This window comes from Enhydra lutris, unplaced genomic scaffold (assembly GCF_002288905.1).
Source record: "Enhydra lutris kenyoni isolate GAN:26980312 unplaced genomic scaffold, ASM228890v2 scaffoldscaffold23, whole genome shotgun sequence".
NCBI lineage: Eukaryota > Metazoa > Chordata > Mammalia > Carnivora > Mustelidae > Enhydra > Enhydra lutris.
In genome coordinates, this window is record NW_019154107.1 from 29,610,217 (window position 1) to 29,637,750 (window position 27,534).

Below are 27,534 nucleotides of genomic sequence, written 5' to 3' on the forward strand. Positions count from 1 at the left end.
TAGGATGGCAATACTCATTCTTCTCTAAAGCAGAGACAATCTAAGCCAATTATTTCTGAACCCTAAGTTTTTTGAGTTTCTTTGAAAAACTGATGAAGCTATAGAATGGTTTCTATACTATCCTGGAATAGAATAGAAAGATAGAAACATTCCCAAGGGAAAAAAAATATGCTTACATAGATAATTAGCTATGCAATTTGAAGGAGGTGTACAGAACTCTTAAAATTTACCTGTGGGGCTCCTGATTTAGGATCTTTTAAGTTTGAACAGGGGCTTCAGTGATGTCTAAAAGAAACATGGTAGATCCTGACTTCCTAATAGACAAGGCCACCCAAAACTGCCCTGCACTGAAGCCAGAAAGGAATGAGGCTCTGTGAGGGAGGTTAGAATATTCATGATTGAGATGATGTAAATGAGAGTAACTGATATGGGACTGGAACAGGCACAATGACCTGATCATTCAGCCACTCACCTGTCTAGAGTCCTCACACTAGCCTGCTCCACTCTGTTGAGTATGGTAATAGGTGACTTGTTTTTGTTCCAGAATGCACCCCAGCCTAGGACACGGGCCAGATCGTTGCCAGTTCCAAGTGGGATGACTGCCAACTGACACTGCAAGAACAAAACCAGGAACCATTTTCAGTCAATTCTACCAAGATCCACCCATAAAAGAACCCAGAAGGTGCTCCTTGGGAAAGATAGTGGTCTAAAAACCAGTAACAATAAGAGACTTCTGATGTTAGGAAGTGTAATAGGGAGATATTGATGCTAAGTGAACTTTTTCCTGAAAAGTTTGGCACCACTCTTGGCAATACAGAATGTACTCAGTGCAGGGAAAAGTTAGAATATGCCAATATTTATAGCCATGCTTATGAAAGAGAAATATAGCCACAAATTTCTATCAAGCCTTGGCCAAGAAGATAAGGTGCCTCGGGAGACAAAGCTACTAAAGTCAGAAGAACAGGGAGCTATCTAGGGAGAGGGAGGAAAGTGAGAGGAAAGTTTCTGCTACTTTTGAGACTCAGGAAAGGAAACTGGTGGCCTCAAGAGGGGAAGGAAATTGGAGGCTGAATGTGGCCTGAAGCCACTTCTTTTTGCTTGCTCTCCTTTCCTTCAAATATTTACTTTGGGGCCTGGGGCATAAAGCACTGCTCATTCTTTCTGCTAACTCCCTCATTTCTCCTTCCCACAGAAAATGGTTTAGGTGAGGAAGCTTAGAGTGAGAATCTCCCTGTCAGGTTGACTATGAAACCAGTGGAAAACATGTGCTGTATAGTTAAGGAGAGTGAAGACTAAGGACATTTTGGGATGAGCAGGTCCATACCCACAGTCTCTCTAGCAATGATTGAACTGAGTCAGCAAGAACTCACCTTTTCATGTAATCCAAAGGTGTCAATCAGAGATAAGACCCAGCTCACGCTGCCATCTCCGCCACAAACCACAATGCGAAAGCGAGAAAAATTCTTGAACATGCATAGCCTGAAAGAAAGAGGGGAACAGGAGTCATTTCATGAACTACTAGGTTTTACAACTCTTTTCAATACTGTGCTGGGAGCTAAGGACTACTGCTTCTGCATCCTGCTAACAGGCTATCCACCTTCTTTCACTTAGCTCCTATCTCTCTGTGTACCTAACATCACAGGCAATGTTCCCATAGGCAGTCCTGGAGATGAGGCCTTGCTTCAGCCCACCCTCTTCTATGCCAACCCTTGCTCTAGAAGCTACTCGTAACCTAGCCAAACCCACTTGCTGAGGCCCAAGAAGCCTTGTACAGTGGACAGTGGCTTCACAGAAACCAGAGCTGAACAGCCAGATGGTCCATAAGTAAAACAGGTCTATAGTGGAGATATATCTATTTGGTCCCAGGAAAGAATGAGGACAGGAAAGGTGAACAGCAATACCCATTTGCCTCTTCCCCTGAGGTCAGGAGACACAGTTAGACTTCTTCCAACCAGGAAAGGGGAATGAATCTGAGAGCAGAACATGAGCTTGAAGGGATTTCTGGGAGAGGGCTAAAAATCCTCCAACTAGCAAACCCTAAATGCTCTGAAGTTATGTGTTTGCAACCTGACTTGATTGTGCCCAGGTACTAGAACTGATTCCAGAAACCCTTACTCTAAAATGTATAGTACGAAGAGTCCCTTCTATATACTCAACTGTATCCCTTAGCCCATGCTTACCCGGCTTCAGGTCCACCCTTCGACAGGTCAAAAACTTGAGACGGGTTAAGGTACTGCTTGAATTTTCGGAGGAAGACGATCCCCTGGTGATCGCCGCTTTTGGAGTTGATGAAGATGAGAAGGGGACATGAACAGGCTGATGACCAATCGAGGTTCCAGAAGTCTGAAGACACTACTAATTGGCCTGATACATGCACACAACCAAAAGAAAAGAGGAAGAAAGAAAAGGGCCTATGAGATGGAAATAAGAGATGACTTGACATCACATTTTGCAAAGACTTTTTAAAAACAGCTTTATTGAGGTATAATTGATAAACAAAGAACAGCACATATTTAATATATACAATTTAATGGGTTTAGATATATACAAACACCCATGATACAATCACCACAAGCAAGGCAAAAAGACATATCCAAAAACTCTCAGAGTTTCCTTATGCTCTAGTTTGCTGAGACTGAGAAGCAGAGGGGAATTCAGAGCACAAACCAAAGGGGCTCTCATTTAATGTCTGCCCAGCTGTTGCCAGGCAAACAACATTTGCTGAGCAATTACTACATGCCAATCATCATGCTAGATACTTCTAGGGGTACAGCTCCTGTCCTCCAGCTGGGGAAACAGACTTATACACAGTAGTATGTTGGAACACAAAGATTAAGGAAATTGGTGCTACAATGAGGGATTAATAAAACACCATGGGGAAACTGAAGAAGGAGAGGATTGAAGGCTGGAGAGGAGGATCAGAATACCAATTAGTTCTCTCTTTGCCTGGGATAGTTCAGTTTTCACATTGAGAGGATATCAGGTAAGGAGAGAGGAGGGGGGGCAAGGCTATCTTTTAGACAGCAGGTAATGACAGAAAACATATCAATGTGGGAGGGAGGAGGGAAATTTAATCAACCCTCCAAGGCTCTGGCAGGGCAATCCCAGTTATCACACCAACTTTCAGGGGAAACAAGACTATAGGGAAATTGTCTGAACAAGAGAGAGTCTTTTAATACTTCCTAACTCTGAAGTTCCCTATAGGGAAGTGAAGTTATAGCAGCCTAAATTGTCAGTGCCTGCCAGCTCATGCTGAGTGTTAGAGCCTGTTGGCAGGGAGACAGGCAGTGAGCAATGGCCCCCTAGGAGATGAGACAAATTGTGAGCCCCTAAACTCTGAGCTTTGGCTTGCTAGGGATACCCCAGCAAAAATAAATGCAAAGGGCAAAAGTCATATGGCTCACTCCTGAATTGTGCAGGGACAGGGAGGGAGGTGGGTTGAGATGTCCCATTTGTTGTAATTGGGGTGAAAGTGAGCCTGGAGGAATACTGCTGGCATGAGCAGATTTCATGGCTGTTTTGCCTGGAAAAACTTAAAGCAGTCTTCCTCTATGGGCCAATTCCTACTCACTGGCCAGTAGAACTTGAAGGCATCCTTAGCCAGTTAGCCAGTCAGGCACCAAATTTTCAGGGCTTATTAGGACTCACAGCTACAAGGGGAGTCTGCCATGTTCCTTCAGTAGCATATCTTGGAAGTAGTTACTCTCCCTGAACACATTACCTGAAGATAGTACCCTTTTCAATATTTGTTTTACAAAAGGTAGTATGTTGATGCAATGCTAGTTAAGACATTAATTCATTCATTCATTCAACAAACATGTATTGAGGGCATTCTCTGTGCTTGTCCTTCTTATGTTCTGAGAATACAGTGGTGGGCAAGATAGAAATAGTCTCTGCTCTTGTAGAACTTATATTCTACTGGTGGAAAGCACAACAAAACAAAGTAATATAGAAAAGAACATGATATGAAGAAAAAGAAGTGAGGGAAACAGGATAGAGACTAAAGGGGGTGTTATTTTAGATGGGGTGGTCAGGGACAGCTTCTCTAGGGAGGTGACATTTGAGATGAGACTTGAATGAAGTAAAAAAGTGAGCAATGCATATATGGCGGCGGGGAGAGTTTTGGGAGCAGAAGAAAGAATAAGTGCTAGGACCCAGAGAAGGGAGAATGTCTGGGGTATCTGAGGGCCACTGAACAGAATGGCATGACTATTGTGGAGTGAGTGAGGGGCAGAGTGGCAGAAATGAGGTCAGAGAGATGACAGAACCATACAAAATGACAATGAGATGTGAGGAAGCAGTTAAAAAATCAGGGTGAGACTGTTTAGTATAGTACAAAACATTAGGGGTCAGGCCATAAGATATATGAAGAAAATCATCAAAAAAGGTCATACCTTTTAATTTTTATTTTACTTATTTTTTTTCTTTTCTTTTTTTAAAAAAGATTTTATTTATTTATTGGACATGGAGAGAGACACGGTGAGAGAGGGAACAAAAGCAGGGGGTGTGGGAGAGGGAGAAGCAGTCTTCCCACCGAGCAGGGAGCCCGGTGCGGGGCTTGATCCCAGGATCCCAGGATCATGACCTGAGCCAAAAGCAGATGCTTAATGACTGAACCACCCAGGCGCCCCTTATTTTTTTCTTAAGGAGAGAGGGCATGTGCACACACATGGGTGGGGTAGTGTGGGTATGAGGAAAGAACAGAGGGAGAGGGAGAGAGAGAATCTTAAGTAGTCTCCGTGCCCAGGATGGAGACTTATCTCACAACATGGAGATCATGACCTGAGCCAAAATCAAGATTTAGACACTTAACCAACTGAGCCACTTTACACACTCCTAAAAAAAGCAGTAACGTTTTATGTGCTTGCTCCTCATCCAACCAGCAATGCAGGGATCAACTCATGACCTGGCCTCAAGCTTACCTCTCCTTTGTTTGAGAAGCTGATTCTGCTCTGAGCTTCCTTTCCTTATTCAGCAACCTTCTGCTAACACCCTCCAGGGGATCATGTGACTTTGGGTATGTACTCCAGTGAAAAGATTTATGGAAACAGGTTGCTGCCAACATCTAGAGGAACTGTGAGCTATGCTTAGAAACAAGGACTCCCCCTGCCAGAGGTCCTGGAATAGACCTATCTATGCCCAGTGATTTTTAACAGATGGGTTAGTCCCTTTCTAGAGGGGAGGCAGCAGTGGCACTGAGACCAACTACTGTGAGCTGTTTGGACCTCTGTTTCCTTATCTGCATAGTGGGCCATTTGAAAAACTAACTTGTTTCCCAGTGTTGAGATGAAAATGAGATAGGTGTTACATTGATAAGAAAAAGAAATATAAATTGTTTCTTAAAGGTGAAAAGATGACCAAACTCATTCATAAATGAGAAAGATACTGATTAAAACCAGGCCATGGTACCATTTTTTTCTTACCCAGAAAACTGGCAAAAAAAAAAAAAATAGATGATACACTTGATTGAGGAAGACAGAAAATATGAACTCTCACTGAGGGTGGAAGTGCAAAGTGACACAAGCCCTATGGGGGGCAATCTGACAGCATCTATGAAAATTATAAATGCCTATACATTATGACCCAGTAATTACACTTCTGGGAATTTTTCCTATAGATTTATATGTAAAATGACCTGCGTGAGATTGTTCATTGCAGCATTGTTGTAATAGCAAGAGACCGAAAACTTTGAAATTAGAGGACTGCTCAAATAAATTATGGTATATATTCATATAATAGAGTATCTTGTAGCTGTAAAAAGGAATGAGGAAGCAATCTTCTGTTGATCAAAAAGATCTCCAAAATATGCTGTGAAGGAAAAAGAGAAGAGGTTCAGAGGAATGTGTATAGTATTAAAAAGGGAAGGGATAAAAATATATGTTTATATTTAGTAGTATATACAGGAAAAAATACTGGAAGCTATTCAATAAACTAATGGCAGCAATCAACTTTTTGTGAGTTGATTTGGATGGGGCTATGGGAGATTGAGAAGATTGAGAGAAAGGATAGTAAGTTTTTACTAAACACGTGCATATGTGTTTCTACTTTAAAAAGTTTGAACCATGTGTCTATATTAACTAGTCAAGAATTAAATTAAGAAATAGGAAAAATAATTATGTTAATGTTATCTATAAATTAAATAGCCATGAAGTTGTAGCTGAAATCATTTGTAGATCCATTTGGCAGCTTGGAGCATGGGCTGTCTTCTGCAGTGTACTTCTACAACAGAATGCAGCTGTGTGCCACAGCTGGTTGCCCTCCAGATTTATTCACTAACCTACAGCAAACATCTTAACTTCTCTGGGTGTTCATTTCTACATATGTATAATAGCATCATGTTGCAATGATTAATAAAATAATCCAGGATGGGGGTGTAAAACTGAGATAAAAAGAAAATTCTGTAATTAAGCCAACTTAAACTTCAGTGTCAAACCTAATTTGGTCACAGATGGGAAGACAAGAGGAAGAAGTGCTGGCAGAAAGCTATCCCTAGGAGAAGACAGGGACAGCAACATCTAGCATTTCCCCAGAGCATCTGAATTCCAGCAAGGCCAAGTTTGTCAAGGGAATCTTGTGAAGAAGGTGACAAAATTGTGTGGCATCGTGGGCTGGAATGTAGCAATGTTAGGCAGATTCATAACCAGGTAAGTGTGCCCACGAAGTTGCTTTTGAATAGGCTGATGTTAATTGTAGGGGGGTGTCCTCTACTGTTTCATAATTTTAATCAACAATTCAAATGAAAACATAGAAGACTTCTCAACTCTGAAGTACTCAAAGCTGAGGGAAAGTTATTGGATGACAGAAAAAGGATTGAATGGGGTGCCTGGGTGGCTCAGTCCCATTAAGCGTCTGCCTTCAGCCCAGGTCATGATCCCAGGGTCCTCAGATCGAGCCCCACATCAGGCTCTCTGTTTGGCGGGAAGCCTGCTTCTCCCTCCCCACTCCCTCTACTTGTGTTCTCTCGCTGTGTCTCTCTCTGTCAAATAAATAAATAAAATCTTTTAAAAAATAGAATAAAGATTGAAAAATAACCTCAAAGGGCGGATAGGTCAAAGTCAACAAGATGAAAATGGGATAAATGTGAAGCCAGGATTTTTAGGACCAAGGACATAAATCATACTGGAATAGGACAACACGAACTTGGTTTGGCAGCATCAAGTGTGAAAAGGGCTTAGAGGATTTAAGTTGACTTTAAACTCCAGATGGCTCAACAGCCTGAAAGAGCTTTTCAAGAAAAATCTCATGCTTCTTTGAGCTGCATTAATACAAGCACAGTGCCGCAAAACAGGGGGTCTATAGTCTCTCTCAAATTTGTTCAGTTCATACCACAGAAGGATGTTAAATTAGCATAAGGATGGCTTACCAATCTTCTTCCTGTATTTTAAAACCATCTTTAACAAATGTTAGTTCATCTAACCCTCATAATGCACCTGAGTACAACTGTTATTGAAAGAAAGTCTCTCAAGAGTGAGATTCAATTGGATCAAGAATGTAGATGACTCGAAGGAAAGGCTCGAAACTAACTCATAGGGCATTAGATGAGATACCACACAAAAAGAATGGCTTAGCTCAGGTACTTCTAGGCAATATTATGTCATTGGTGGAAAGCAAAAGAAAGTAGCAATGCCATTAGTTGATGATCTATAACAAGAATAAGAAGTGATGCATGGGGCGCCTGGGTGGCTCAGTTGGTTGGGCAACTGCCTTCAGTTCAGGTCATGATTCTGGAGTCCTGGGATCGAGTCCCACATCAGGCTCCCTGCTCAGCAGGGAGTCTGCTTCTCCCACTGATCTCTCTCCTCTCATGCTATCATAAATAAATAAAATCTTTTTTTAAAAAAAAAGAAGTGATGCATGAAGCACTGGGTGTAATAAACAATGAATCATGGAATACTACATCAAAAACTAATGATGTACTGTATGGTGACTAACACAACATAAAAAATAAAGTTAGAAATAAAGAAAAGAAAAAATTCTTGTTAAAAAACAAAACAAAACAAAAGAATAGGAAGAGGTATAGGATAAAAAAAAAACAACCCAAAAAACCGAAATTCCATAAGGACAAGAAGCACAAAGCCTTTTGGGCTAATTATAAAGAAGAGTTTGCAGCTCCTTATACCTATTTGGGGTGATTGGTGGGATGCTGAGGTGGGCATCCTTCATTCTGCTTAGACATCTTCCCTATGTTCCCCATTGGTATGAGCAAAGTCTCAGATTTCAGGACTAGATTGACTTTCATGGCAGCTTGAGTTTGCTTGGGTGACTAATTTGCTACTTTTTCTCTTCTATCAATCCCATTTCCCCCCAGTCTCTTCCTTTTTCTATCCAGCCAAACATCTCTTATTTACCAAGTCATCCACCTCAACACCTCTCTAGTTAACTGTCTGGTAGATGACTTATGTGGGTAAATATCTGAGTAGATCTGAGAATAATATATGCATGCACCTCTGAGTGAAGTTAGCTTTGTGTCTATGCATGTCATTATGGGAACATATGAACATGCTTGCTTGAAGAAACCTGTGTGAATGGCTCATTCCTTGTACCAATGTCTATCTGGATGTATCTGTATTAGGGTTGGAAAATGAACTGGAAGAGACTAGAATGTCTCTGAGTGTGTATATATGTGGGTGCACACATGCGCACATGTGCTATGTCTAGTTATAAAACTCTGTTGTAATGGCTACAGAATCCTTGCCCCCTTCTGTTCTCTGACTGAAGAAACTACAAACTCTACTTTCTTTTCTTTTCTGTCAGCCAATGCTAGCTCTTCCTTGATGACAAAGTGGGCAGCAAGCATCAGTATGGAGAAAATTTTTAAGTCAATGACATGCTGGTTCACTAATCACATCCAGACCAGTGGACATCCCACATGTCAGAGATGGGTAAATTAGTATATTAGTGAAATATAAATGAAAACATTCCAGGCAGGGTTTGAACTTTAGCTCCAGTAAGTGAAATTGATCATATATAGAGTGAAGCTAACTACACAAACTGAAATTAATGGGCAGTGTATCTCTCTGCTGGCTTTGTGAAACAGTAGTGTGTCAGTTGGTAAATGTATTAGATTTCTAAATTCTTTAGTGTTCGTAAAATAGGTCAGCTCTTTTTAGCTGTGATATGTGATTTTGATCTTGACAGTACCCATTACTTAATAATGAGTAATATGAGAAGCAAATGAACAACTCAATGGCAAAAAGGAGAGTCTCTTTAAGGAAAAAGTGGGGAAGGGGAGGTATATTCAAAAAGGTATTGTCAGCGATGGCTAGAGTGAAATATCCTTGTGGGGGTCTACAGTTTTCATTAGGCTAGAAGACCAGTGATTTAATTTTGTTGTCCTTTGGGGCTATGTTTCTTGATATTCAAGCCCTTTACATATTATCACTTATCCTCCCAATACACAGTTATCATTCCCAATTAGATGTGGAAAGTGAAGCTCAGAGAATGTAAGTGACTTACTCAAGGTCACCTATCTAGTAAGTGACTAAAACTCATGGTTGCCTGGCCTTTGTTTTTTCCCTTTACATCATGTTGTTTCTAAGTCTCATCATTATTTAATAATAAAGACAAACACAAACTGGACAAAACATCCCTCTGCTTTGCCCCTGTTTTATCTGTTCTAATATCTCTAGAACTTCTGAGAGAAGACTCTATAGAAAGCTTACTCTTGCTGCATTTATTTCATTTCTGCCTCCTTTCTATGCAACATCTTGCAATTAGTTGACAGTCCTAATAATTTCTGATCTCCAAGTGTCTCCAAGTGTAACTCCTTTGGTGCTTACCATATGCTACCTTAATCTATATATTGTCATACTATATCAATATCCTGGGTCAACAATAACCATAAGCTCTGGAAATGTTCTTATCTTGGATCTCTTTGTAGCCTTTCAGCACCGTATGAAAGAATTCTCAATAAATCACTTGAGTTTAGGAATTGACTTATTTCGCTAAGCATGATACCCTCTAGTTCCATCCACGTCGTCGCAAATGGCAAGATTTCATTTCTTTTGATGGCTGCATAGTATTCCATTGTGTATATATACCACATCTTCTTTATCCATTCGTCTGTTGATGGACATCTAGGTTCTTTCCATAGTTTGGCTATTGTAGACATTGCTGCTATAAACATTCGGGTGCACGTGCCCCTTCGGATCGACAAAGCATCAACAGAGCATGTTGGGGCAATAATCATGCTAGTTTCAGATTTGGAGTCAACCTTGGTGTTAGTTTCCATTCTAAAAATAATATGACCTGGGCCTTTATGTAGTTCTTCCTTGCCCACCTGGATGCAAGCAAACTTATTTTATGGATTATCTAGTGTCTGAAAATCATGAAAAACTGGAATCAAGTCTGATAATTCAGGAACAATGGGACAAAGCCTACAGAGAACATGCCCACATACATATATGCCATAAACATCAACAGTCATTATCCCAAAGGTCTAAAAAGAAACATGAGCTGTCTCTACATATATACACATTCCTACTTCCCCATTTACTGGTTGAAAATAATAATTTAATTAAAATTAATTTTAAAATTTCCCCAGTCTTATCACCTTTCCTCCTTCCCCAGTGAAATACATTCTGAGGTTGAAATTTGGGTACTCACCATCTCCTTTAGGGTCGCTGAGGGCAGTGGGAGGAATGACTGATGTTCGATGACTTCCAAACCAGCATTCCTTGGAAAACCGTCCCCGGCAGTCATCATGCACCTGAAACGACAAGAGAAGAACAGAGAAAAAAAGGGAGGGGAGAGAAAAGGATACAATTGATTAGTCTTGAGTTCCAGTTCCAAGATTTGAGTCTCCAGTGTTAACATCTCCCTTTCTGACATTTCGTGCCATACACCTTCCCCTGTCTCAAACTGGACACACCCTTCCCAACTTCAGCATGCACTTTCCTGAAGGTGGGCTCTGAACTCTGTTCCTTTCAAAGGTAGCTTTCAGAAGATACCCATCATAGGCATTAAGAAGACAGTAGCCATAGGGCACAATCTTAGTGGCCTACAGAATAGGGAACTTACTTGGATTTTAAGAGTACTAATCCTGTTAATATGCTATTACACTTCAAATCCTTACAACAACTCTGTATGGTAGGGAACACATTATTAGGTTCATTTTAGAAATGAGGATACAAAAGTTTGGAGAGGTGAAGAATCTTGCTCAAGGTCAAACAGCTGGGAAGTGGCAGAACTGAGATTCTGCTGCCTTTCCCACAAGTGGTCATATTTCCCAAGTTTCTGATATTTTTAGGTACCATTTCCTAGACAATTTCACAGTTCTTAGAGGACATGAACCTGGCTTGATTACACAAAAGCAATTAAAAGAGAGCCAGAGGACAACCAGAGTTGTCTCTCTCTCTATCTTTTTTTTTAATTGAGACATAATTGACATATAACATTTTATCAGTTCCAGGTGTACAACATAACGATTTGATATTTATATATATTACAAAATGATCACCACAGTAAGTGTAGTTAATATCTGTCACCATACATAATTACAGTTTTTTCTTGTGATAGGAAATTTTAAGGTCTATACTCTTAGCAACTTAGAAATAGGCAAAATAGCATATTAACTATAGTCACTATGCTGTTCATGATATCCTGATGACTTATTTATTTTATAACTGGAATTTTGTATCTTTTGACCACCTTCACCTATTTTGCCCATTTCCCCCCTCCGCATATGCATGAGCTCATTTTTTAAAAAATTCATATATATGTGAGATCATATAGTATTTCTCATTCTCTGTCTGACTCATTTTATGTAGCATAATGCCCTAAGGTCCTTCCATGTTGTTGCAAATGGCAAGATTTCCTTCATTTTTAGGGCTGAATAATATTCCATTGCATATACATCTACCACATTTTCTTCATTCATACAGCACTTATGTTGTGTCCATATCTTGACACTTAATGTTGTTTTCATATCTTGACTATTGTAAATGGTGTTTCAGTGAACATGAGGGTGCCTATATGATTTTGAACTAGTGTTTTCATTTTTCTCAGATAAATACACAGAAGTTGAATTGCTAGGTCAAATAGTAGTTCTATTTTTAATTTTTAAAGGAAAGCCTGCACTGTTTTCAATAGTAGTTGCACCAATTTACATTCCTACTGAGAGTGCATGAAGTTTCCCTTTTCTTCATATCCTCATCAACATTTATTTCTTCTCTTTTTGATAATAGCTATTCTAACAGGTGTGAAGTGATATCTTATTGTGGTTTTGATTTGCATTTCCCTGATGATCATAGATGTTCAGTACTTTTTCATATACTTGTTTACCATCTGTATGTGTTCCTTAGAAAAAGATCTATTCAGATTCTTTGCCCATTTTCTAATTGGATTGTTTGTTTGCTTTTTGCTATTGAGTTATATGACTTCTTTATATATTTTGGATATTTACCTTTATCATATATGTGATTTACAAATATTTTCTCCCATTCAGCTGCTTGCCTTTTCCTTTTACTGGTGGTTCCTTTGCTGTGCACAAGCTCTGCATTATTTTCCCCAAATTTTTACCTAAATTCTAGTTAGTTAAAATATAGTGTAATATTGCTTTCAGGAGTAGAATTTAGTGATTCAACAATTACATATAACACCCACTGCTCATCATAACAAGTGCCCTCCTTAATACTCATCACCCATTCAACCCATCTTCCATCCACCTCCTTCCATCAACCCTCAGTTCGTTCTCTAACTTTAAGAGACTCTTATGGTGGGGCGCCTGGGTGGCTCAGTGGTTAAAGCCTCTGCCTTCGGCTCAGGTCATGATCCCAGGGTCCTGGGATCGAGCCTCACATCGGGCTCTCTGCTCAGCAGGGAGCCTGCCTCCTCCTCCTCTCTCTCTCTCTGCCTGCCTCTCTGCCTACTTGTGATCTGTCAAATAAATAAAAAAAATCTTTAAAAAAAAAAAAGAGACTCTTATGGTTTGCCTCCCCCTCCTGTTTCTTTTTCCTTCCCACATGTTCATCTGTGTTGTTTCCTAAATTCCACATATGAGTGAAATCACATAGTATTTGTCTTCCTCTGACTGACTTATTTCGCTTAGCATAGCACACTATAGATCTGTCTACATTATGGCAAATGGCAAGATTTCATTCTTTTTGATGGCTGAGTAATAGTCCTTTGTATAGATATAACACTTTTTCTTTATCCATACATCAGTCAATGGACACTCGGGCTCTTTCCATAGTTTGGCTATTGTTGACAATGCTGCTATAAACATGGGGGTGCATGTACCCCTTCAAATCTGTACTTTTGTATCTTTTGGGTAAATACCTAATAGTGCAATTGCTGGGTTATAGTGTAGTTGTATTTTTAACTTTTTGAGGAACCTCCATAATGTTTTCCAGAGTAGTTTGCCTCAGTTTGCACTTCCACCAACAGGGCAAAAGGGCTCCCCTTTCTTGGCCTCCTCACCAACACCTGCTGTTTCTCATGTTGTTAATTTTAGCCATTCTGATGTGTGAGGGCATCATGGTATGGATTTGTATTTCCATAATGATTAGTGATATTGAGCATCTCTTCATGTGTCTGTTAGCCATCTATATGTCTTTTTTTTTAAAGATTTTATTTATTTATTTGACAGAGAGAGATCACAAGCAGGCAGAGAGGCAGGCAGAGAGAGAGGAGGAAGCAGGCTCCCCGCTGAGCAGAGAGCCCGATGCGGGGCTCGATCCCAGGACCCTGAGATCATGACCCGAGCCGAAGGCAGCGGCCCAACCCACTGAGCCACCCAGGCGCCCCATCTATATGTCTTCTTTGGAAAAATGTCTATTCATGTCTTCTGCCCATTTCTTAACAGGATTATTTGTTTTCTGGTGCTTGAGTTTAATACATTCTTTATACATTTTTGATACTATGTCATTTGCAAATATCTTCTCCCATTTTGTAGGCTGCCTTTTAGTTATGTTGATTGTTTCCTTCACTGTGCAGAAGCTTTTTATCTTGATGGAGTCCTAGTAGTTCATTTTTGCTTTTGTTTCCCATGCCTCCAGCAATATGTCTAGCAAGAAGTTGCTATGGCCAAGGTCAAAGAAGTTGCTACCTCTTTTTTCCTCTAGGATTTTGATAGTTTCCTGTCTCACTTTTAGGTCTTTCATCCATTTTGATTTTATTTTTGTGTATGGTGTAAGTGATCCAGTTTCATTCTTCTGCATGTTGCTGTCCAGTTTTCGCAACACTATTTATTGAAGAGACTGTCTGCTTTCCATTGGATATTCCTTCCTTATTTGTCAAAGGTTAGTTGATCATATAGTTGTGCGTTCATTTCTGGGTTCTATATTCTGTTCCCTTGATCCATGTGTCTGTTTTTGGGCCAATACCATACTGTTTTGATGACTATAACTTTGTAATATAGCTTGAAGTTCAGAATCACGATGCCTCCAGATTTGCTTTTCTTTTTCAGACTGCTTTGGCTCTTTGGGGTCTTTTGTGGTTCTGTACAAATTTTAGGATTTGTTCTAGCTCTGTGAAAAATGCTATTGGTATTTGATAGGGATTGCATTAAATGTGTAGATTGCTTTAAGTAGTATGGACATTTGAACCACGTTTGTTCTTCTAATTCATGAGCATGGAATGTTTTTTCCATTTCTTTTTGTCCTCTTCAATTACTTCCATAAGTGTTCTATAGTTTTCAGAGTACAGATCTTTACCTCTTCAATTAGGTTTATTCCTAGGTATATTATTGTTTTTGGTGCAGTTACAAATGGGATCAAATCCTTGGTTTCTTTTTCTGCTACTTCATTATTAGTGTATAGATATGCAACAGATTTCTGTACATTGACTTTATGTCTTGCAACTTTGCTGAATTCATGTGTTAGTTCTAGTAAATTTTTGGTGAATTTATTCGGGTTTTCTATATAGAGTAGGATGTCTGCAAATAGTGAAAGTTTGACTTCTTCCCTGCTGATTCAGATGCCTTTTATTTCTTTTTGTTGTCTGATCACTGAGGGTAAGAATTCCAGTACAATGTTGAATAGTAATGGTGAGAGTGAACATCCTTGTCTTGTTCCAACTGTAGAGGAAAAGCTTTCAGTTTTTCACCATTAAGGATGATATTCACTGTAGGTCTTTCCTATAAGGCACTTATGATGTTGAAATATGTTCCATCTATCCCTACTTTACTGAGGGCTTTTATCAAGAATGGATGCTGTGTTTTGTCAAATACTTTTTCTGCATCTATTAAGAGGATCATATGATTCTTATCCTTTCTTTTATTAATGTGGTGCATCAACATTGATTGATTTTGCAGATGTTAAACCACCCCTGCAGCCCAGGAATAAATATCTCCTGATTGTGGTGAATAATTCCTTTAATGTACTTTTAGATTCAATTTACTAGTATCTTATTGAGAATTTTTGCATCTATGTTCATCAGGGATATTGACCTGTAGTTCTCTTTCTCAGTGAGGTCTTTGGTTTTGGAATCAAAGTAATGTTGGCCCGGTGGAATGAGTTTGGAAGTTTTCCTTCCTTTCACATTTTTTGGAACAGTTTGAGAAGACTAGGTATACACTCTTTTTCAAATGTCTGGTAGAATTCCCCTGGTAAGCCATCTGGCCCTGGACGTTTGTTTGTTTGGAGATTTTTGATTCCTGATTCCATTTCTTTGGTGGTTGTGGATCTACTCAAATTTTCTATTTCATCCTGTTTCAGTTTTGGCAGTTAGTATGTTTGTAGGAATTCCTCCATTTCTTCCAGATTGCTCAGTTTGTGGGCACATATTTTTTCATAATATTCTCTTATGATTGATTGGATTTCTGTGGTGTTGGTTTTGATCTCTCCTCTTTCATTCATGATTTTATTTATCTGGGTCCTTTCTTTTTGGGATAAGTCTGGCTGGGGGTTTATCAATTTTATTAATTCTTTCACAGAACCAACTCTTAGTTTCACTGATCTGTTTTACTTTTTTTCCTATGTTGTTTATTTCTGCTTTAATTTTAATTATTTCCCTTCTTCTGCTGGGTTTAGGCTTTATTTGCTGTTCTCTTTCTACTTTCTTTAGGTGTGAAGTTAGGTTGTATTTTTGAGACTTTTCTTGCTTCTTGAGGTAGGCCTATATTGCAGTATACTTCCCTCTTAGGATTGCCTTCGTTGCATCCCAAAGGTTTTGGACTGATATGTTTTCATTTTTATTTGCTTCCGTGTATTTTTTTTTCAATTTCTTTTTTAATTTGCTGGTTAACCCACTCATTCTTTAGTAAGATATTCTGAAGATATTCTTTAATTTCCATGTATTTTTGGCCTTTCCAAATTTTTCTTGTGGTTGACTTCAAGTTTCATAACATTGTGGTCAGAAAATATGCATTGTATGATCTCCATTTTTCCCTTGTTGAAGACTGATTTGTGACCCAGTCAGCATGTTGATCTATTGTGGAGAATGTTCTATGTGCACTCAAAAAGAATGTGTATTCTGCTGCTTTAGCATGAAATGTTCTGAATATACCTGTTAAATTCATGTGGTCCAGTGTGTCATTCAAAGCCATTGTTTCCTTATTGATTTTCTGTTTAGATGATCTGTCCATTGCTATAAGTGGGGTATTAATGTCCCCTACTGTTATTGTATTATTATCCATGAGTTTCTTTGTTTGTTATTAATTGATTTATATATTTCGGTGCTCCCAAGTTGGGGGCATAGATTCTTACAATTGTTAGATCTTCTTAATGAATAGACCCCTTAATTAGGATATAATGCCCTTCTTTATCTGTTGTTACAGTTTGGTTTAAAATCTCATTTTTCTGATATAAGTATGGATACTTTGGCTTTCTTTTGGATATCCATTATCATAATAGATGGTTCTCCATCTCCTCACTTTCAATCTGTAGGTGTCTTGGTCTAAAATGAGTCTCTTGTAGACAGCATATGGATGGGTCTTGCTTTTTTTATCCATTCTGATACCTTACATCTTGATTGGAACATCTAGTCCCTTTACAATGAGTGTGATTATTGATAGATACGGATTTAGAGCCATTGTGTTACCTGTAAATTTGGTGTTTCTGGTGATGTTTTCTGTTCCTTTCTAGTCTTTGTTGCTTTTGTCTTTTTTCCCCCTACTCAAAGAGTCCCCCTTTACTATTTCTTGCAGGGCTGGTTTAGTGGTCACAAACTCCTTTTCGTTCATTTGTTTGTTTGTTTGGGAAACTCTTTCTCTCCCCCTCGATTATGAATGACAGCCTTGCTAGATAAAGTATTCTGGCTGCATGTTTTTCTCATTCAGCATGTTGAGTATATCCTGCCACTGTCTTCTGGCCTGCCATGTTTTTGTGGACAGACCTGCTATGACCTGATCTGTATTACCTTGTAGGTTAAGGACTTTTTTTTTCCTCTTGGTGCTTTCAGGATTCTTCCCCTGTCTGTGTATTTTGTGAATTTGACTATGATATGTCTTGTTGATGGCTGGGTTTGTTGTATTTAATGGGAATTCTCTGTGCTTCTTGGATTGAAATGTCTATTTCCTATCCAAGATTAGGGAAGTTTTCAGTTATAATTTGCTCAAATAAACCTTCTGCTCTATTTTCTTTTTCTTCTTCCTGGACTTCTATGACATGAACATTGTTACATTTTAAGGAGAAACTGAGTTCCCTAGGTCTACATTTGTGATTCATTATTTTCTATAATTTTATCTTCTATATCACTGATTTGTTCCTCTGCTTCATCCATCCTCATTGTCATTGTATCTAGTCAGTTTTGCATCTCAGTTATAGCATTATTTATTTTGGCCTGACTAGTTTTTAATACTTTTATCTCTGCAGTAAGGGATTCTTTAGTTTCTTCCATACTTTTCTCAAGCCCAGCTGGTATTCTTATGATTATTTTTGTAAATCCTAGTTCAGATATCTTAGTTGTATCTGTATTAATTAAATCCCTGGCTATGACTTCTTCCTGTTCTTTTTTTTGGGATGACTTTCTCCATCTTGTCATTTTGTCCAGGTCACTGTTTTTTTATTAGGAAAGCATGTTATATTCCTGCTCCTGAGAGTAATGGTTATATTAAGAAGAGGTCCAAGAAAACAAACAAACAAAAGGAAGCTAAAGCCTAGGTGTGCTTTGGTCTGCTTGTTAAAAGAAGCTATATCCAAAAAAAAAAAAAAAAAAAAAAGGAAGCTAGATCCTATTCCCCCTAGAGATGAAGCTGTGCAGCATTCTATGACCAGTAGACTTGGTGCATGAAGGAGTTTGTGCTGGTCTTCTGGGAGTGGGGCCCACTGCAGCTGATTCTCAGGCAGACTTGCCCTAGCAGAGATGCACTTGCAGGGTGCAGGGGAGGCAGAGCTCATTGAAAGTGACTCCAGCCTCCATGAGTTGGTGCTGTTTTGCTCACTGAGGTTGGTTAGTGCTGATGGGCAGGGGAGAAAGTGGCCTTCCCCTGTCGTCTCCTACCTGGAGCAGGGAGTTCGCACCCACCACTCTTCAGGAAGCCCTCACAGAAGAGCAAACAATTACCCCTGTTCTGTTCCCTCTTCTGCCAGATCCCTGCCTTCACCCTGTCTTTGCTTAGGCTGTCTGCCTGCCAGGTGGCATAGTACTCCTGTGTTTGATCTCAGGCATTCAGCTGGATTTCGAATCTCCAAATTTTAGAGATCTGTGTGGCACAGATCTGCACTGATCCTCTAGGGGTAGGGTCTTACTGTGCTATGGCCAGTGCCATTTTGTCTAGGAAATTAATTGTGAAACTGCACAGTGGTTTGAGTTTATGGGAAAGCACAGCCAAAACCCAGAACCAAGGATTGCTGTCCTCAGCTGGTGTCTCTGTTCCTATGCTAGTGAATGGGGCAGCTCAAGTGGTGCCCACTGGATCTTTTGTCCCTGGAGAGGCCATGCCACCTCTCCTAAATTCACTCCAAGCAGGGGAACTGTTTGTCCCTGTGTGACCCAGGGGATCCTCAGACCACACTGCCCGCTCCCTGATCCCTGCCCCACTGGAATACCACCAAGCCCACCAGACATGACACTGGTGATTGTATGGACTCTAAAGCTTCAGACTTTTTGCTTTGTCACTTAAAAAAAACTTGTGGTGTTCAGCCCCTCTTCTTTTCTTAGTGAATGATTTTGGGGAAGAGTTTTTCTTGTGCAACCCCCTGCACACACTTTCACTTTTTCTGTCTCTCTTTCTCTCTTGCTCCTCTCTCTGTGATCAGAGCTCCCTCCCCTATACAGCACCCGCAGTTCCTTTCTCCTCCAAATAACTCTCCGCAGCTCCTATCTTCGATGATGAGGTCATTTTGCTACCTCTACTTGTGCAGTTTTCCTCTCTCAGTCCTCAGATTGATTTCTTGGTCGTTCAAAATGATTTGTTATTTATCTAGCTGTGTTTGAGGGACAAGGCACACTTAGGGTACCCCTACTCCTCTCATCATAACTCCTCCTCTGCAGAAGGTTTTTTAGTAATTTCACTTGTTTATCTTTTCCACTGTTGTCTTTACTTTTGATGTTAAATCCAAAGAAACCATGGCATGTCTGATATCAAGGAACTTACCACTTGTGTTTTCTTTTAGGAGTTTTATGGTTTCAGGTCTTACATTCAAGACTTGAATTCATTTGAGTTATTATTTGTGAGTGGTATGAGATAGTGATCTTGTTTCATTCTTTTTTCATGTGGCTGTCTACTTTTTCTAGCACCATTTATTGAAAAGACTCCTTTTTTCATTGTATATTCTTGGCTCCTTTGCCAATCAGTTGACCAGATATGCATGGGTTTATCTCTGTGCTCTCTCTTTTGTTCCATTGATCTATGTGCTAATACCATACTGTTTTTATTACTATGACTTTATAATATAGTTTTAAATCATGGAGTATGATGCTCCTGTTTGTTCTTCTTTCTCAGGATTGTGTTGGTTATTTGGGGTCTACTGTGGTTCCATACAAATTTTGGGATTGTTCTATTTCTGTGAAAAATCCCATTAGAATTTTTAAAACAGATTTTATGTATGTATGTATGTATGTATGTATATGTGCATGCATATATGTATGTATATATTTAGAGCATGTGAGCATGTTTGTGTATGAGTTTGGTGGAGGAACAGAGGGAGAGGGAGAGAAAGAAAATTCCAAGCAGACTCCACACTGAGTGCAGAGCCTGATACGGAGCTCAATCTCATGACTCTGAGATTTTGACCTGAGCTGAAATCGAGAGTCAGATGCTTAACAGACTGAGCCACCCCGACAATCCCCATTGGAATTTTGATAGGGACTGCTTTGAATCTGTACCTTACATTGGGCAGTATAGACGTTTTAACAATATTTATTCTTCCAATCCTTGAGCACAAAATATTTTTCCATTTATTTGTGCCTTACTTCTTTCATCAATATCTTGTAGTTTTCAGAGTACAGTTCTTTCATCTCCTTGGTTAAACTTATTCCTAGGTATTTTATTCTTTATGATGCAATTATCAATGAGACTGTTTTCTTAATTTCTTTCTGATAATTAGTATATAAAAATGCAACAGATTTTTGTATATTAATTTTGAATCTTGCAGTTTTACTGAATTTATTAGTTCTAACAGATTTTTGTAAACTCTTTAGGGTTTTCTATATATAATATGTCATCTGCAAATAATGACAGCTTTACTTCTTTTATGATTTGTATGCCTTAAAGAATTTATTATTGAAGTGCTATTGACATACAATGTTATATTAGCTTCAGGTGTACAACATATTGATCCAATAACTCTATATATCATTCATTTCTCACCATGATTAGTGTAGTCACCATACAATGTTACTACAATATTGTTGCCTCTATTCCCTATGCTTTACTTCTTTTTAGCTCTGTGACTTATTCATTTTATAACTAGATGACTTTTCTTTCTTCTTTTCTTTTTTCCCCCTAAGACTTCTAATACGATGTAGAATAATAGTAAGGAGAGTAGGTATCCTTGTCGTGCTCCTGATTTTAGAGAAAAAGCTGAAAGTTTTTCACCATTGAGTATGATATTAGCTGTGAGATTGTCATATATGGCCTTTATCATGTTGAAGTATATTTTTTCTATATCCACTTTGTTGAGAGTTCTTATCATAAATGTCAAAACCTGTCAAGTGATTTTCTCCATCTATTGAAATGATCATATTTTTTTCTTTAAAGATTTTTATTTATTTGAGAGAGAGAGGGAGAGAGAGAGGTAGAGAGAGAGAGAGAGAGAGAGAGAATGAGCAGGGGGAGAGGGAGAAGCAGGCTCCCTACTGAGCAGTCCCATCATGGGACTCAATTCCAGGACCCTGGGACCATGACCCAAGCCAAAGGGAGATGCTTAACTGACTGAGCCACCAAGGTGTCCCATGAAATGATCATATAATTTTTATTTTTCATTTTGTTAATGTGGGGTATCATATCAATTGGTTTGTGCATGTTGAACCAGGCTTGCATCCCTAGACTAAATCCCACTTGATTACAGTGTATGATCCTTTTATGTACTGTTGAATTTGGCTTGTTAATATTTTGTTGAGGATTTTTTCATCTATGTTCACCAGAGATATTTGGCCTGTAATTTTTTTTAAAGATTTTATTTATTTATTTGTCAGAGGGAGAAGAGAGGGAGAGAGCACACACAAGCAGGCAGAGTGGCAGGCAGAGGCAGAGAGAGAAGCAGGCTCCCTGTTTAGCTAGGAGCCTGATGTGGGACTCAATCCCAGGACCCTGAGATCATGACCTGAGCCAAAGTCAGTGGCTTAACCGACTGAGCCACCCAGGTGTCCCTGGCCTGTAAATTTCTTTTCTTGTGACATTCTTGTCTGGTCTTGGTGTCAGGGTAATGTTGGCCTCATAGAAGGAATTTGGAAGTGTTCCTTCTATTTTTTGAAAGAATTTGAGAAGGATTGGTATTATTTTTTAATGTTTGATAGAATTTACTAGTGAATGTGTCTGGCCCTGGACATTTGTTTGTTGGGAGGTAGTTGTTTTAAGATTTTATTTATTTGAGAGAAAGAGAGGGATAAAGAGAGAGGGAGGGAGATAGAGATAGAGAGAGAGGAGAGCACAAGCAGTGGAGATGGCAGAGGAAGATGGAGAAGCAGACTCCCTGCTGAGCAGGGAGTCTGATGCAGGGCTCAAGCTTAGGGCCCCAGGATCATGACCCGAGCTGAAGGCAGATACCCAACTGACTGAGCCACCCAGGCACCCCTGTTGGGAGGTTTCTGATTATTGAGTCAGTCTCCCTACTAGTAATCTGTCTGCTCAGATTTTCTATATCTTTATGATTCAGTCTTTGTGGTTTTATGTTTTGAGTAATTTATTCATTTCTTCTAGGTTTCCAATTTGTTGGTGTGTAAATCATTCATGGTTCTCCTTTATGATCCTTTGTATTTCTGTGATATCAGTTGTAATTTTCTTCATTCATTTCTGATTTTATTTATTTGTCACTTCTCTTTGTTTTCAGGGTGAATGTAGTTAAAGATTTGTCAGTTTTGTTTATCTTTTAAGGGAATCACCTCTTTGCTTCATTGATCTATTTTCTTTTTAGTTTCAATTGCATTTATTGCTGTTCTAATCTTAGTAATTTCCTTTTACTAACTTTGGGTTTCACTTGGTCTTATTCTATTTCTTTGAAGTATAAAGTTAGGTTGTTCATTTGAGATTTTCTTATTTCTTCAGTTTTTAAAAATTATATTCAATTAGCCAATATATATATAGAGAGAGTATATATAAATATATATATATATAAAGTATATATAAAGTATAATTAACATACAATGTTATATTGGTTTTGGGTGTACAATATAATGATTCAACAATTCTATACATTACTTGGTGCTCATTAGGAAAAGTATACTCTTAACCTCCACCTTTTTCACCCATAACCCATCCACCTCTGCTCTGGCAACCATTTTTGTGCTCTGTATTTAAGAGTCTGTCACTTTTTTTGTTTGTTCATTTGCTTTGTTTCTTAAATTTCACATATTGTAAAATCACATGGTATTTGTCTTTCTCTAACTTATTTTTTTAAAAGATTTTATTTATTTATTTGACAGACAGAGATCACAAGCAGGCAGAGAGGCAGGCGGGGTGGGGAAGCAGACTCCCTGCTGAGCAGACAGCCTGATGTGGGGCTCGATCCCAGGACCCTGAGATGACCTAAGCCGAAGGCAGAGGTTTAACCCACTGAGCCACCCAGACACCCCCGAACGTTTTTCGTTTTGGGTTTTTTTTTTTAAGTAGGCTCCACACCCAGCATGGAGCCCAACATGGGGCTTAAACTCCCAACCCTGAGATAAAGACCTGAGTAGAGATCAAGAGTTGGACACTTCACTGATAGACTCACCCAGTCGCCCCTGTCTGATCTATTTTATTTAGAGTTATACCCTCTAGATCTATCCATGTTGTTGCAAATAGCAAGATTTCATTATTTTTATGATATTTACATCTATCTATCTATCTATCATCTATCTGTCTATCATCTATCTATATTTGCTTCCTTTGAATAAGTGACACTTGATTATAGTGAATGATTTTTTATAGTATTCTTAGATTCAGTTTGATAATATTTTGTGGTGAATTTGTTATCTGTATTCTTCAGGGACATAGACCTGCAGTTTTTTTTTTAAGGTCTTTATCTAGTTTTTGTAATGAGGGTAATAGTAACATTATAGAATGAATTTGGAAGGTATACATCCTATTTTGTTTTTTTGGAATAGTTTGAGAAGAATATGTTTTAACTGTTCTGTAAATGTTTAGTAGAATTCATCTGTGAAGCCAGCTGGTCCTAAAGTTTTGTTTGTTGGGAGTTTTTTGATTACTGATTAAATTTCATTGCTAGTAATTTGTCCAAATTTTCCATTTCTTCTTGATTTGGTTTTGGACAGTTATATGTTTCTAGGAATTTATCCATTTCTTCTAGGTTGTTGAACTTATTGGCATATAATTATTCATAATATTCTCTTATAATCCTTTGTATTGCTATGGTGTTGTTTATTATTTCTCCTTCATCTCCAATTTTATTTATTTGAGTCCTCTCTTTTTCATGATGGGTTTGGCTAAAGAGTTATCATTTTTGTTTATTATTTAAAAAAACAGCTCCTGGTTTCATTGATCTCTTCTTCCATTGTTTTTTTTTAAGTCTCCATTTCATTTCTTTCTGCTCTTATCTTTATTATTTCCTTCTTTCTACTGGCTCACAGCTTTGGTTGTTCTTTCTCTAGCTCCTTTAGATGTAAAGTTAGGTTGTTTATTTGAGGATTTATTTATGTATTTAATTTAGGAAAGCCTGTATTGCTATAATCTTCCTTCTTGGAACAGCTTTTGCTGCATCGAAGATTTGGGGCCATTTTGCTTTCATTTTTATTTGCCTCTCTGTGGTTTGTGATTTCCTCTTTGATTTCTTTATTGACCCTTCATTGTTCAGTAGCAGGTTATTTAACCTCCATGTTTTTGTGTTCTTTCCACATTTTTTCTTGTGGTTGATTTCTAGTTTCATACCATCATGGTTGGAAAGCATGCATAATATGGTTTCGATCTTTTTGAGTTTATTGAAACTTGTTTTGTGGCTTCACATGTGATCTATTCTGCAGAATGTTCCATGTGCACTTGACAAGAATGTATATTCTGATGTTTTGGGATGGAATGTTCTAAATATATCTATTAGATCCATCTAGTCCAGTGTGTCATTCAAAGCCACTACTTCTTTATTTTTTTTCTGGATGATGTATCCATTGATATAAGTGGGGTGTTAAAGTACCCTACTATTTTATCACTGTCAGTTTCTTCCTTTATGACTGTTAATAGTGACACTATGTATTTAGGTGTTCCCATGCTGGGTGTACAAATATTTATAATTTATATCCTCTTATAGTTTTTTCCTTTCTCATTATGTAGTGTCCTTCTCTGTCTCTTGTTAGTCTTTGTTTTAATGTCTATTTTGTCTGACATAAGTATTATTACCCCAGCTTTTCTTGTCTTCCATTTGCATGATAAATGTTTTCCTATCCCTTCACTTCCAATCTGCATGTCATTAGGTCTTTTTTTTTTAAAAGATTTTGTTTATTTATTTGACAATCAGAGATCACAAGTAGGCAGAGAGGCAGGCAGAGAGAGAGGAGGAGGAAGCAGGCTCCCTGCTGAGCAGAGATCCTGATGCGGGGCTCGATCCCAGGACCCTGGGATCACAACCCGAGCCAAAAGCAGAGGCTTCAACCCACTGAGCCACCCGGGCACCCCTGTTATTAGGTCTTAAATGAGACTCTTGAGGGCAACATACAGATTGGTTTTACTTTCTTATCCATGCAGTCCCTCTATGCCTTAAATAAAGCATTTAGTTCATTTGTATTAAAGTAATTATTGATAGGTTGTACTTATAGCCATTTTCCACTTATTTTATAGTTGTTTTTATAGTTCTTCTCTGTTCCTTTCTTTTCTTGCTCTTGTGCCTTGTGTTTTGATGGCTTTGCTTAGTGATACGCTTGGATTCATTTGTCTTTATTTCATGTGTATCTGTTACAGATTTTTTATTTGTGGTTACCATTAGGTTTGTATGTAACATCTTATGTACATAGCAGTCTATATTAAGTTGATGGTTGCTTAAGTTTAAACTCATTAAAAGCACAAAGTTTTTACTCTTCCCTTCACATGTTTTATAGATGTCATACTTTGCACCCCTTTTACTTTGTGAATCCCTTGACTGATTTTTATAGATATAATTGATTTTACTGTTTTTGTGCTTTAACCTTAAGTAGTAGTCTTGTTATAAGGTTGCAGTTACCTGTGAAATTTTTTCTTTTTATAGTTTTGTTACTCATGATTATGGCCTTTTCTTTAACATTTATTGTAAGGCTGGCTTAATGGTGATGAACTCTTTCAGGTTTTTTTTGTTTTTGTTTTTGTTTTTGTTTTTGGTCTGGGAAACTCTTGATCTCTCCTGTTCTGAATGACGGCCCTGCTGGGTAGGGTACTCCATGGTTGCAGGTTTATTCCTTTTAGTAGTTTGAATATATCATACCAGTCTCTTCTGGCCTGCAAAGTTTCTTCTGAAAAGTCAGCTGATAGCCTTATGGAATTTCCCTTGAATATAACTATTTTTTCTTGTTGCTTTTAAAATTCTTTCTTTATCACTAGTTTTTGCCATTTTAATTACTACGTGTTTTGGTGTGGACCTCTTTGGGCTGATATTATTGGGGACTGTCTGTGCTGCCTGGATCTGGATCTTTATTTCCTCCCCAAGATTAGAGAAGTTTTCAGCTATTATTTCTTCAAATACATTTTCTGCCTCTTCTCTCTATTTTCCTTCTGGGATCTCTAAATGTGAATGTTAATGTTTGATGATGTCACTGAGTTCCCTTAACTTACTCTCATTTATTATTATTCTTTTTTGTTTTTGTTCTTTATCTTGGTTGCTTTCAATTATCCTGTCTTCCACATCACTGATCTGTTCTTCTGTCTCTTCTTATCTATTACTGATTCTGTCTCCTCTAATATTGATTTCCTCTAGTTTATTTTTAATTTCAATTATTGAATTCTTCATCTCTGATTGGTTCTTTTTTGCTGCAGGTCTCACTGAGATCATCCAGTCTTTTCTCATGTCCAGTAAGTATCTTTATGACAATTACTTTGTATTCGTTATCAGATATATTGCTTATATATATTTTTTCCATTTAACTGTTTTGCTTTTTTCCCCCTGTTCTTTCATTCAGGATATATTCGTCTGTCTTCTCATTTTGTCTAACTCTTTGTGTTTGTTTCTGTATATTAGATAAGTCAGTTACATCTCCTGATCTTCAAAGTAGTGGTTCTATGAAGAAATCTTGTGGTGCCCTGTAGCATAGTGTCTCCGATTCACCAGAACCAGGCACTTCAGTGGTGTCTCCTATGTGGGTTGTGTTTGCCCCTCTTTTGTGGCTGAGCCTTGTTTGCCTTTAGTCCAGTTAGTGCAACAGTCCACTTTGCCTGTTGTGGGCATACTAGGCAGGGGTTTGTCCCTGTGCTTTAACAGTGTGGGGCTGCCACAGGCTTGTAGTTGGGCAGTGTTGACAATCAGACCAGATGCGTGCCCTCAGCTCATCTACCAGGGCTGCAGTCACACTGACCTACAGGATGTTCTCCCTGCATTATCTCCTGAGATGCTTTTTTTGGTGGTAAGGCCTGCAGTCAGACCAGATGCCTGCTCCCAGTTCATTTGCCAGCATTACAGTTACACTGATCAGCAGGATACCCTCTTTGCACGGCCAGCTATAAGGTTTGACTGCTGGGACTGTGGGTGTACTGGTGAGTGTGGTTATCTTCTACTCTCCCAAAGGTAGGAGTCACCTTGGAATGGTGTTTATCCCTGCTGGAGCTGCTTGCAGGATGAGATTTAGCAGAAGCTGCTTTGAAGGGACTATTGGGTGGTTGAATGGGGGCAGATCTACAAAAGAATAGAAGTAGGGTGCACAGTCTTAGGAAGCTATGTAAAGAGTGTTCTTGCTGGTTCCTGCAGGTGTCCAACTATCTAGGCTGGAGAGTGCTAGAGAAAAGACATCTACCAGCTCTTTTGTTCTTTGAGAAGTCTCCTAATGATCCCTGCCCTTCCATGTTCTGTGATTAGTTAATAAGTCTCCTCCACTTATACAGTC

At 38.6% G+C, this 27,534-nt stretch overlaps 1 protein-coding gene across 1 annotated transcript in view; it reads right to left on the bottom strand.

The window, feature by feature from the left end:
• LOC111150483 (diacylglycerol kinase kappa) overlaps positions 1–27,534 on the bottom strand; it is a 175,976-nt gene that overhangs the window by 55,214 nt on the left and 93,228 nt on the right. The window contains exons 8-11 of the mRNA XM_022507952.1: positions 10,606–10,708; positions 2,181–2,364; positions 1,371–1,479; positions 473–612 (exon numbers count right to left, since the gene is read on the bottom strand). Coding sequence (XP_022363660.1) covers positions 473–612; positions 1,371–1,479; positions 2,181–2,364; positions 10,606–10,708 — 536 coding nt within the window. The remainder of the gene's footprint in view (positions 1–472; positions 613–1,370; positions 1,480–2,180; positions 2,365–10,605; positions 10,709–27,534) is intronic.